This window comes from Neoarius graeffei, chromosome 4 (genome assembly GCF_027579695.1).
Source record: "Neoarius graeffei isolate fNeoGra1 chromosome 4, fNeoGra1.pri, whole genome shotgun sequence".
NCBI classification, from domain to species: Eukaryota; Metazoa; Chordata; class Actinopteri; order Siluriformes; family Ariidae; genus Neoarius; species Neoarius graeffei.
Genome location: NC_083572.1, coordinates 105,935,024 through 105,948,108, shown reverse-complemented (window position 1 = coordinate 105,948,108; position 13,085 = coordinate 105,935,024). Strand labels below are relative to the sequence as shown.

General features: G+C 39.5%; 1 protein-coding gene across 1 annotated transcript in view; it reads left to right on the top strand.

Annotated features, from left to right (window-relative positions):
* crbn (cereblon) overlaps positions 1–12,800 on the top strand; it is a 67,823-nt gene extending 55,023 nt beyond the window's left edge. Inside the window, exons 8-11 of the mRNA XM_060920123.1 lie at positions 1,635–1,750; positions 1,867–1,931; positions 8,698–8,829; positions 11,798–12,800. Coding sequence (XP_060776106.1) covers positions 1,635–1,750; positions 1,867–1,931; positions 8,698–8,829; positions 11,798–11,975 — 491 coding nt within the window. The 3' untranslated portion in view covers positions 11,976–12,800. The remainder of the gene's footprint in view (positions 1–1,634; positions 1,751–1,866; positions 1,932–8,697; positions 8,830–11,797) is intronic.
* Positions 12,801–13,085: the final 285 nt, after the last annotated feature.

Genomic DNA, 13,085 nt, shown 5'->3' with positions numbered 1-13,085 from the left:
AGCGTGGAATCACTCATATATATATATATATATATATATATATATATATATATATATATATATATATATATATATTTTTCCATCAAAGTTGCATTTTGTGGTTTCGAAGCTAAGTTTTAGTGCCGTTTCTAGAACACAACATCAAAAAACGTGGAAGAAACAGCAATAATGGAAGAGCCGGTTTCTAAGCTGCCTAAAACTAGCAATGGGAATTATGTTTTGTTACATAATGCACTCAGGCTGCCGGTCAGTGTGTGCCCCCACCCTGAAAAATCCTAGCTACGCCCCTGATTTACATGAGAAATTTGGTTTTCATTGGTGTGTTTAAATTTACAGACAATACGAACTAACGTAAACAATTGGCTTCAACTCGCATAAATCTGAATTGGAAATGTTTAGTTCACTTTAGCTTACGCAAACGCACAACTCTACTAAAAGATTGATAAACGAGGCTCAACGTCCCCAACATTGAAACCTGAAAGCTTTAGAAACTCTAACAGACCTTTACTTTTTAACAGGACTGTTTTGGGATTTTGCCGAGTTTACCTTCAACTGTCTGATTTTTTTTTTTCCAGAGTAATGAACTGTGTAGGCAGGAAAATCACCGCGTTTTCTAAACACACTCCTGAAAATTACTCATTAACTAGGGGAATTAAATTTGATATTTTTGACATCTTAATCATTAATGTACATGAAAGAAAAAGGCTTAAAAGTTATAACTTGTTTTAGTGAAAATAAGTACTAAAATGCACTAGAATGCAGGGTTTTGCGTGTTAGGCCACACCAATTTAATTAGTTGGTTCTCGGATTTTTTCAGGAAAAAATATGAAGCGAGCGAGCGAAATAAAAATAAAATGAAAAAAATGCTCTGATGGTAAAATTAGCGGTGGAAATAGACCAAACAATACAGGCAAACCAGTGAACAGAATTTCAACACACTGTACCTGTCAAAGATTTTACGCTTCTGTTCGCTGAATATCCTAACAATCACAAACACAGGCTTTGTAGGATTCCCCTCCACAGGCATGTTTCTTCCACAAGTCTTTATCTAAAGTGAAAGGGGCGATTTGATTGGTTTTCAGCGTCACGTGACCTTTTCTGTTGGCGGGCAGGAGTTTGATTTCGATTTTTTTTTTCCATTTTGCTTTTTTTTTTTTTTTCCAAGCGGCGATTCCGAGAACCAACTAATTAAATTGGTGTGGCCTTATGTTATTAAAATATTTTCAGGGGACGTTGCCCGCCCCCATCTTAGTTTGACTTTCAAAAGTTCAGGATTTTTTTTTTTTTGCTCCACTTTCATCTCTAAGTTATGGAAGCAAACTATCATTAAGCTTAAAAAAAATCAGTGAGGTAGCAAACTTGAATTATTTTAACTTTAACTCTAATATACTCTAATAAACAGCAAAAATAACAATTAAAAAAAAAAGCGTCCAAATATTTATGGACTTGATTGCACTGGTTTAATGTTAGCTAAGTGGAACGAACACACACACACACACACACACACACACACATACACACACACACTGTGTGTACCTGTAACAGGTGTTTAGTGTTTGCCAATCAGTCGGTACATTTCTGTTTGTTGTTGTGGATAAAGCCCCCCCGTCGTGTGTGTGTGTGTGTGTGTGTAGATTTCTCCTACAGGGTGGCCGCGTGTTTGCCGATAGACGACGCTCTCAGACTGCAGCTACTGAGGATCGGGAGTGCTATTCAGAGACTCCGTTGTGAGCTGGACATCATGGACAGGGTGTGTGTGTGAGAGAGACAGACAGATAGACAGACATGTCTAACCTAGATTTGTCAAAAGCCTTTTCCAAGTCAGCATTTTGATGTGTGTGTGTGTGTGTGTGTTATCTGCTGCAGTGCACGTCTCTGTGCTGTAAAAATTGCCAGGACACTGAGATCACGACCAAGAACGAGATCTTCAGGTGAGACTCTCACACATGGTCCATTTCACTCAAACGCTTTTTTTTTTTAAATTATTTATTTATTTATTTTACTGAAATAACCCACATCTCAACCTCACATCAGTGCAGCTGCAAGTCACAGGTTTATATGAACGTGCTCCTTTTTAGTATGTTATCTTTTCCATAGTAACAGCTGTGGTCAGAAAAGAATCAACTTTGGAGTGGTAACGGTAACCCCTCTTCATACCGTAGATGGCCCTTTTCAACCAACAGGGAACGGGTTCTGGAACTGGTTCCGTTCAGGATTTTTTGAACCTTGATGCCAGCTAGCTTCACTCCACTCCTCTATAAGCACTCTCAGAACGTTGCTTGGTCCAGTCAGATTCACTGACCGGAACTAACTGCGGTGTAATATTGAGACAAGAAACGGCAGATTAAATCCGTCAGTTCAGAACAGTAAAGACACGCAGTAGGGTGCATCAGTTGCCCTCACTTTCATAAAATCTGATGCGTTTTTGTTTGGGTGTTCCTTTTCACCAATAAAGACATCCTGTAAAATTTTTTGACTGTATTCAAAAGTCTAATGGTGGCACCATGAGGTTCATTTTTTGCCAAAAAATGCTTATTTTATGTTTTCGCGTAAGGTTTGAATCACAATGTTGGACTCCGTTTATTGATTTCTTGTGACCCAGAGATCATGTTAAGAACCTTTGCAAGGGATTGAGAAGCATTAATGTGATTCATAATACATTTGTATTGTTTAAAAGTAGTTGAACAATGATTCAGTGAACAGCTAAAACTCAAACTGTGCTTGAGAATATATTTAGAATATGTACTAAAAATGTATTTCTAAGATATTTGGTATACTCTATAAGGTGCCATAATGTTTCATGAAAAGTGATCGAAATTTTGTCATAAAATAGCAGCTTTTCCATAACTTTGAGCTCGTGGTGCCACCATTAAACTTTTGAATTTTGTCAAAATATTTCACCCAGTGGGCGGCACGGTGGTGTAGTGGTTAGCGCTGTCGCCTCACAGCAAGAAGGTCCGGGTTCGAGCCCCGTGGCCGGCGAGGGCCTTTCTGTGCGGAGTTTGCATGTTCTCCCCGTGTCCGCGTGGGTTTCCTCCGGGTGCTCCGGTTTCCCCCACAGTCCAAAGACATGCAGGTTAGGTTAACTGGTGACTCTAAATTGACCGTAGGTGTGAATGTGAGTGTGAATGGTTGTCTGTGTCTATGTGTCAGCCCTGTGATGACCTGGTGACTTGTCTAGGGTGTACCCCGCCTTTCGCCCATAGTCAGCTGGGATAGGCTCCAGCTTGCCTGCGACCCTGTAGAAGAATAAAGTGGCTAGAGATAATGAGATGAGATGAGATATTTCACCCAGTGTGTTTTCTTACCAAAAGGAACATAAAAACAAAGATGCATCATGATCGGAGGAACTTTTCATTTTTAGGGGGCAACTGATGCACCCTAACATGCAGCGTTTATAATCGTGTCCTGGATTGAAAGGAATTACAAAAACAGCGTTTAATTATTTTAAAAAAGTTTCCTGAAGCTAAAATCTCACGTAGCCAGAATCACTTCATGGTTGACTATTTTGAGCCTTCCAGGGGTCAACCGGCACTGTCAGAACACGCAAGAGCCATGGAGCTACCTTGACAACCAGGAAGGTGTGGCTTCCATCCCCAGAAAGTTCCATGTTGATAATTGCCTTGGATCAAGCGCCGGATGATTTCATCCATCGCAGCCGTGAGCATCCTAGAGGCGTGCATAAGGTTTACGTGGGCTACCGTGGATTACCGTAGCATTCTGTCACAACAATCGAGCTCAAACTGTTCACAGCAGGGCTCTACATTTACTTTTGAAACCACTTGTCCTGTCGGGCAAGTTGAAAGGAAATGTACTTGTCCGAATGTGAAGTTGACTTGTCCGAAGAAATATTTGAGGAAAAAAAACACAAACTATTTGTAACCCAATAATCTTTATTGCATTTGTTTCCGAATTCACAACATATGCATAATATCTCTGAATCAAAAGTAACCAATACTTGATATGATGATGATGCTCTTTATTGTCACTAGTCACATGTACCAGCGAAATTAGCCGTCAACCTGTTCATACATAAACAACATACAATTGACATAGGGTAGACAGGGCAGGAAGACAGGGATGAAGATAAAAAGGAAACACAACATGAGGAGAGATAAGGGAAAAAAGAACACCCCCCCCCCCCACACACACACACTATGCTCCTGTCAGGAGTACAGTGTGGGAACATTTAAAAAAACCTTTGCACATAAGCACACAACACAAGTACACTTTAAACACGGGACTTGAGGGGGGAATCAGGGGTAAGGGGGGAGGGGATGAGGTAATCCAGCGCAAGCAAGCAGCCGTCCGTTCCTGCAGCCATGAAGGCGCTGGTCACGCACCCGCTTGTTACACTGGGGGCGACCGTGGAAAGTTAGAGAAGGAATGCGAGAGTGTCTCCCGGCAGTGACCTTCAGGGGGAAATGTTGCCTCAGCAACGGCCTGAACCGAGGCCGGTGCTGTCTCAGGGAGCCGAATGTCGATAAAATATAAATTGTTTGGTCTTTCCAGATGCAGTCTTTGCACGTCTACACCGCTCGTCCATATCTGTCCATTCTGTCCATTCTATTCAAATTGATCTCCGAAAAACTACTGAGGCAAAAGTTCAAAAATATAGTAAAACAGACTGCTTGATACCATAATTCACCAATTATTATGCTGAAGTTCAGAAGCAATATATTCCAATAGAGTAGAGATTAGGCGGCACGGTGGTGTAGTGGTTAGCGCTGTCGCCTCACAGCAAGAAGGTCCGGGTTCGAGCCCCGTGGCCGGCGAGGGCCTTTCTGTGCGGAGTTTGCATGTTCTCCCCGTGTCCGCGTGGGTTTCCTCCGGGTGCTCCGGTTTCCCCCACAGTCCAAAGACATGCAGGTTAGGTTAACTGGTGACTCTAAATTGACCGTAGGTGTGAATGTGAGTGTGAATGGTTGTCTGTGTCTATGTGTCAGCCCTGTGATGACCTGGCGACTTGTCCAGGGTGTACCCCGTCTTTCGCCCGTAGTCAGCTGGGATAGGCTCCAGCTTGCCTGCGACCCTGTAGAACAGGATAAAGCGGCTAGAGATAATGAGATGAGATGAGTAGAAATTATGAACATAAAATTTTAAGAACAAAATAACTATACTATGAGATCCAGAAACACTAACCATTATATACACACAGATCAGTAATCTGCAGTTCAGTAACAAATATCATAAAATTTATGACTTGATGAGATATCACTAGTTTGGACAAGAGAAACAAATAATAACAATGCTACAAATAAAAACAACTGATAACAAAAATCATTCATTCACATGCCCACACACGCCCCGCGAGCACGCTGGGATCTGTAAACACTGTAAACCCGGAAGAAGAAGAATTACGAATTACGAGAATTTCTGAAGCCTTATGCGCCTCGCCTCATCTATACGCTCTTGCCAGTATCTGTTTGTGTTGTCGGTGACAACAAGCCACAGCACCAAGACCAGCAACACTAACGACTCCATGTTTATTGTTTACTATCCGCTTAAAAGGTCACTGATGTCACTGTTTGTGCCGCCTAACGACATCACGTGACTTCCACCCACTTTCGCTAACTCTACCCAATGTGTCCACCCACTTCCAGCCAGCACGGTTCAGCGCGGTTGTAGTCGAAATGCAACTCCAACAGCCCCACTCAGCTCGACTCAGCCCAACTCAGCACGGCACGGCTCAGCCCAACTCAGCCGCGTTGGTAGTGGAAAAGCGGCATTAGTGTTATCACTACCAAAGGGCTAAATAAACTGAATTGAATTGAAAAAGAACTCAGCAGATGAAGATGAAAAGCAAGAAGGGACGCCAGTTTTACCCGAAGCACCTTTAATGGGAATGCATACCTGCCAACCTGTACGCATCTCGCGTAGCCGCTACGAATTTTTACCTCATTGTACGACTGTACGTTTTCACATTAAAAAGTACGCATATCGTCCGAACTCGCATTTCAGTCAAGTTCTCGCTGAAGTTGATAACGCTGACCTGTGAGAAAACTCAAAGCCAGAATGGAACGCTTTGCCCAATCCCCCCGCCCCTCTTCCAGAGCGTGTGGCTCTGCCCTCTTCACCCCCTCCTCTTCCTCCTTTGCGTCTCTGACTTGAGTGCAGCGGTGCAGCCAGGTGGCTAGAGCGAGTCAGGGATTGAAACGTCGGTTAGAGACGTCGTTTTTATATTTGTAACAGAAACGGTTGTGTTTCACGTGTACTCGAGCTTCCTAGCTGTTATTTTGTGCATTTACAACACCAACAGTACAGGCTAGTTCTTCATTTAACTTGGAAGCCGTCACTCGAGGTCGCATATTCGATGCGGTAACCAACGAAACCTGATTACAATTCCTCTCGCGCTCTCATTGAATCACTATGATAAGGACCACTTTATTGATGTGCTCAACAAAACGTAGCGTGTTGTATATCTCAAGGGCAGTCGGTAACTTCTGTCAATGGTAGCCTAGAATGTTTGCAGATGATGTGAAGTCGAAAATTGGTCATCCCTCTTATGAAAAAACCTGCGTGGTACTGCAGTATCAAATGCTTTTTTCTACAGTATTACTGCAGTAAATGCAATATTTCGAATGCAAATGCAATAGTTTGCACATGAAAAAGGCATACTACAAAATACTGCAGTGTACTGTATAATGCAATATACTTCCAACATGTTAAAAAATGCAAAAGTCTAAACCTATTGCATGGGAAATTTGTGCAGACCATGTTTTGTGTTGAAAGTGCCTTTTTTACATACTGTATTAATTTAATGTGTTATTTATTTTGAAAGAGTGGCTCTGGTTTAATTTCATTTCATCTCATCTCATTATCTCTAGCCGCTTTATCCTGTTCTACAGGGTCGCAGGCAAGCTGGACCCTATCCCAGCTGACTACGGGTGAAAGGCGGGGTACACCCTGGACAAGTCGCCAGGTCATCACAGGGCTAACACATAGACACAGACAACCATTCACACTCACATTCACACCTACGCTCAATTTAGAGTCACCAGTTAACCTAACCTGCATGTCTTTGGACTGTGGGGGAAACCGGAGCACCCGGAGGAAACCCACGCGGACACGGGGAGAACATGCAAACTCCGCACAGAAAGGCCCTCGCCGGCCACGGGGCTCGAACCCGGACCTTCTTGCTGTGAGGCGACAGCGCTAACCACTACACCACCGTGCCGCCAATTTCATTTCATTTGCACATGTATTTAATGTTTGTTGTGCTTTTCAAAACGGAAGGAAGTTCCCAAGGGCCATCAATAACAGTTTCCCAAAGTCTATCAATAGGAATGTTTTACAAAACTGGACTATGGCTACGTTCACACTGCAGGCTAAAGTGACTCAAATCCGATCTTTTCGCCCATATGTGACCTGTATCCGATCTTTTATTGACAATATGAACGACACAGATCCGATTTTTTGAAATCCGACCCAGGCCGTTTGGATATGTGGTCCTAATTCCGATCCCTATCCGCTCTTTTCATATGCGACTTCAGTCTGAACCGCCAGGTCGCATTCATCCGACTTACACGTCATCAACAAGCCACAAACGTCACTATTCTGCGCTGAAGTAGGCGGCGGGTCTCTCAAAAAAAGTTACAACAACATGGCGCATAATCACGGGCGCAGATAGAGGGGGGGACTCGTCCCACCCAGATTTAAATTCACCTCGTTCGGTCCCCCCCACTTATAGGGAGGAAAAAACGTCTATGCTGTCTTTCTTTGCATAAGGCAAACCTCACGGAAAAATCAAAAGACTAATTACCATTCGGTTTATTGAGGTGCACAGCAGTGTATACATAGTTGCAACAACTCACATAAAACAAAGACTGATATTCGGTTGGTTGAGCTGCGCAGACTGCACAGGTTGCGAGCTCGAGCTTGGTTGCTATGGTTACTAACAACAAGTTTGACAGGCATGTTGGGGTTGGTTTGCTGGCAGCTTTGTCCCCCCCAGTTCAAAAAACGCATCTGCGCCCCTGCGCATGACATCAATGTGAGGGACGCTTCGGGCTGTGAAGGTTCTGAATCTTCTCAATGGAAGGACGCAGAGGTTAGGGAGCTGATTTCCATTTGGGGGGGATACAGCTATTCAAGCTAGATTGGATGGGTCATACCGCAACCGGGCGGTTTTACTTCCGTAAACACTGGCCATGCTCACTGCGTGTGACGTCGTCGTATCCTGCAATGCGCATGCGGAACACTTTTAGGTCGCTTTTCGTTCATACTGAGGATCACATACAAGTCGCATATATTTGTTAATGTGAACGACCTCACAAAAAAATCGGATTTCACAAAAAAATCGGAATTGAGCATTAAGCCTTGCAGTGTGAACGTAGCGTAAGTTCCCAAGGTCAATCAATAAAACTGGATTGAAAGTGTGTTTTTGGTCTGCTGGTTGTGGTCTGTGGGGGTGCATGCGCGCCGGGTTGGGGTGAGGTTGACGCGGGGTGGGTACTCATGAAATTGTAAAATTATACTCATAAAATTTTTTCAAAGTTGGCAGGTATGGGAATGTTGTACATCAGTGTCAAGAGTCAATTTCTTTATTAAATTACATTAAGAGTCAATTTCTGCTCGCGGAGCAAAAATAAACAACATTTGGCCATATTGTGTCTGAAATATCACTTGCTCGTGTGATATTGCTTCATCTCTGCTTTGGTGTGTTTTTATGTGGTGTTCTTGGTTCCGTCTCTGCAGCCTGTCTCTGTGCGGGCCGATGGCAGCTTACGTCAACCCTCACGGCTATGTCCATGAGGCTCTGACCGTGTACAAGGCCAGCAACCTGAACCTGATCGGGAGACCCTCCACACTGCACAGCTGGTTCCCAGGGTGAGCATGTCCACATGAAGGATGCAGTGGTTCTGCTATAAACTAAACTATTTAGGACTCATTTAGTAGTTTCATCTCAAACCTCAACACCAGAAGTTGTTTCCAGACTTTTCCTTTAACGTACAGTGTTCCTCGAGCACAATTAAAAATCCTCAGTGATTTAAACAGAACTGAGATGGAGGCGTTCGCTAAAGCTCGCGAATCAGAGTTTGTTGGCTCAGACATTTTCTCGTCTCTTCCTCGTTCATTTGGTTTTATTGTCTGTTTAGTTCAATTTTATTTATTTTTTAATTCTACACATCACTTAAAATTTACCATTAGCATTTGAACTGTAAAATCAGTTCACCGCTTTGTGCACTTTCACACGTTAGTTTCGTGAATTTTTTTTTTCTTTTCCACACTGAACAGAATGAAATGAACCGGAAAAAAAAAATCATCACTCGATGGGCGTGGCCTCGCCAATCAGAATTTAGAGCTGAAACTAATCTGTTTAATACTCATCATTTTATTATGACGCACTCTAAATGTTTTTGATAATTGTTTAAATGTGAAAATGAATGAATTAACTAATGAATAAATTAATGAGTTAATGGATACACGAATGAATAAACTGAATCATCCAGTGAACTAAAGCAGGGCTTTTCAAAGTGTGGGAGAGTCAGCCCCCCCTCAGAGAGCAAATAAACAACAGCGCCCCCTTACAATTTTTGTTGTTGCTATACTTAATGTTCCATTCGTATTTTAAAAAAATGGTGGTTGTACACATTTTTATTTTTTTCTTTTACACATTTTAAACATCTGTGCTTTTTTAAAACATTTTTTACACATTTTAAACATCTGTGCTTTTTTAAAACATTTTTTACACATTTTAAACATCTGTGCTTTTTAAAACATTTTTTTTACACATTTTAAACATCTGTGCTTTTTTAAAACATCTTTTTTTAACGTTTTAAACATCTGTACTTTTTTAAAACATCTTTTTTTACACATTTTAAACATCTGTGCTTTTTTAAAACATCTTTTTTTTACACATTTTAAACATCTGCTTTTTTAAAACATCTTTTTTTTTTACACATTTTAAACATCTGTGCTTTTTTAAAACATCTTTTTTTACACATTTTAAACATCTGTGCTTTTTAAAACATCTTTTTTACACATTTTAAACATCTGTGCTTTTTAAAGTATCTTTTTTTACACATTTTAAGCATCTGTGTTTTTTTAAACATCTTTTTTTACACATTTTAAACATCTGTGCTTTTTAAAACATTTTTTTACACATTTTAAGCATCTGTGCTTTTTTAAAACATCCTTTTTTACACATTTTAAACATCTGTTTTTTTAAAACATCTTTTTTTACACATTTTAAACATCTGTGCTTTTTAAAACATTTTTTACACATTTTAAACATCTCTGCTTTTTTAAAACATTTTTTACACATTTTAAACATCTGCTTTTTTAAAACCATTTTTTACACATTTTAAACATCTGTGTTTTTTTAATCTTTTTTTTACACATTTTAAACATCTGTGCTTTTTTAAAAACATCTTTTTTAAACATTTTAAACATCTGTGCTTTTTTAAAACATTTTTTACACATTTTAAACATCTGTGCTTTTTTAAAACATCTTTTTTACACATTTTAAACATCTGTGCTTTTTTAAAACATTTTTTACACATTTTAAACATCTGCGCTTTTTTAAAACATCTTTTTTACACATTTTAAACATCTGTGCTTTTTTAAAACATCTTTTTTTTACGCATTTTAAACGTCTGCTTTTTTAAAACATCTTTTTTATGCATTTTAAACATGTGCTTTCTTAAAACATCTTTTTTTACGCATTTTAAACATCTGCGCTTTTTTAAAACATCTTTTTTTACACATTTTAAACATCTGTGCTTTTTTAAAACATCTTTTTTTACACATTTTAAACATCTGTGCTTTTTAAAACATCTTTTTTACACATTTTAAACATCTGTGCTTTTTAAAATATCTTTTTTTACACATTTTAAGCATCTGTGTTTTTTTAAACATCTTTTTTTACACATTTTAAACATCTGTGCTTTTTAAAACATTTTTTACACATTTTAAGCATCTGTGCTTTTTTTAAACATCCTTTTTTTTACACATTTTAAACATCTGTTTTTTTAAAACATCTTTTTTTACACATTTTAAACATCTCTGCTTTTTTAAAACATTTTTTACACATTTTAAACATCTGCTTTTTTAAAACCATTTTTTTTACACATTTTAAACATCTGTGTTTTTTTAAACATCTTTTTTTACACATTTTAAACATCTGTGCTTTTTTAAAAACATCTTTTTTACACATTTTAAACATCTGTGCTTTTTTAAAACATTTTTTTACACATTTTAAACATCTGCTTTTTTAAAACCCTTTTTTTTACACATTTTAAACATCTGTGCTTTTTTTAAACATCTTTTTTTACACATTTTAAACATCTGTGCTTTTTTTTAAAACATGTTTTTAAAAAACATGTTTTTGTTTTTGTTTTTTTTTGCTTGGCCCAGACTCTGTCTCCTCACTCACTGTAGCTTTAGGTACTAAAAATCGATCCATTTTGTCTCTGGCAAAGGCTAGCTGAAGTTCGCTAAATGTCCGCAATAGTAACTTATTCTGGTTTATTTTTCCTCACGTTGCGCCCCCCCCCCCCCCGGAAGAACTCTGGCGCCCCCTAGGGGAGGCACGCCCCACACTTTGTAAAGCCCTGAACTAAAGAATAAATTAACTAATTATTCGTCCAATAAACTAGTGAATCATCCAATGAACTAATTAATGAATATGTGAAAGAACAAACTAATGAATGAACAAATTAATGAATTAATTAATAAAATCATGAGTCATGAAATGAATTAATAAGAAAAATAATGAATCATTTAGTGAATGAAAGAATAACTGTATGAATGTGATGTTAAATTGTGTGTGTGTGTGTGTGTGTGTGTGTGTTAGGTACGCGTGGACCATCGCACAGTGCCGGACCTGTGGTTCTCACATGGGCTGGAAGTTCTCAGCTGTGAAAAAGGATCTGAGTCCTCAGCGATTCTGGGGTCTGACTCGCTCTGCACTCTTACCCACAATCCCTCAGAGCGAGGAGGGTGTGGACGGCTCACGCCTGCTCTGCCTGTAACCTCAGCACGACGCATACGCACACACATCCTGATCATATCAGCCTTCCTCCCTCACACTCCGAGCGACCGAGACACGCAGGAAGGAGATTAAAAAAAAAAAAACATGGTGCAGGAGGAGGAAGAGGGAGAGAAGGAAATGAAACAAGCACTGTGAGGCACTGAGAGTGTTTTCACTTTAATTAAATTTATTACAATCAGAACGTCACACAAACCGTGTTTTTCCCCAACATAGCCGTGTGTGTACATAAAAAATATCACATCATCTTGTAGGGTTTTGTGTCTTTTTGGTTTTTTTTTTTATGTTTATCAGTAGGATTTTCTGTAAAATGACGGATTTTGTGTGATGATCTCTTATTGGCCAAAACAAGATGATGATGCTCAGTGTGTATAGATGTGTCAGGTATAGATAGATAGATAGAAATGGACAGTTTGGGATTTATTTATTTAAAAAAAAAAAAAAAGATCTTACCATTGACGAATCATCAGAGACCTGACTTTATCAACTGTATTTTTATATTTTTCACATCTGTTTTCTCCCATCTCTCTTTTCTCAATGACAGTGTTTTTGGATGTACATACTGTATCTCTGGTAAGATGTATGTTTATAGTAAGATCTGTGTGTAGATTGAGAACTTGGAGTTATAAAGGACTTACAATACACATTCATTAATATATATATATATACACGCACACACACACAATCAGCTTGTGCATATTTCATCAGTCTCATGTTGCGGTGCAATCGCTGGCGTATTTATGACCGTAATAGTCCAAGAATTCATGCTAATCAGTACTGAATACGCTAATAAAACCTGGAATGTGCATTTGTATTAGGAGTATTTAATAATATTGTTATTAGGCTGATTGGTTGTTTTTAACTAAGTGGTCTCACAGCTCCAGTGTCCATGATTCGATCCAGAACTCCGGTTCCTGTCTGTCTGGTGTTCCACATGGTCTAGCTGTGTCTGTATACATTTCATCAGGGTTCTCCGGTTTCCTCCAACCTTCCAAAAACATGCTGGTAGATGGATTGGATGTGTGAAAAGTGTGTGGTGATTCCCATTAGCATTCCAGCTTCGAGTGCAGTTTTCCAGAGATCTGGATCCAAG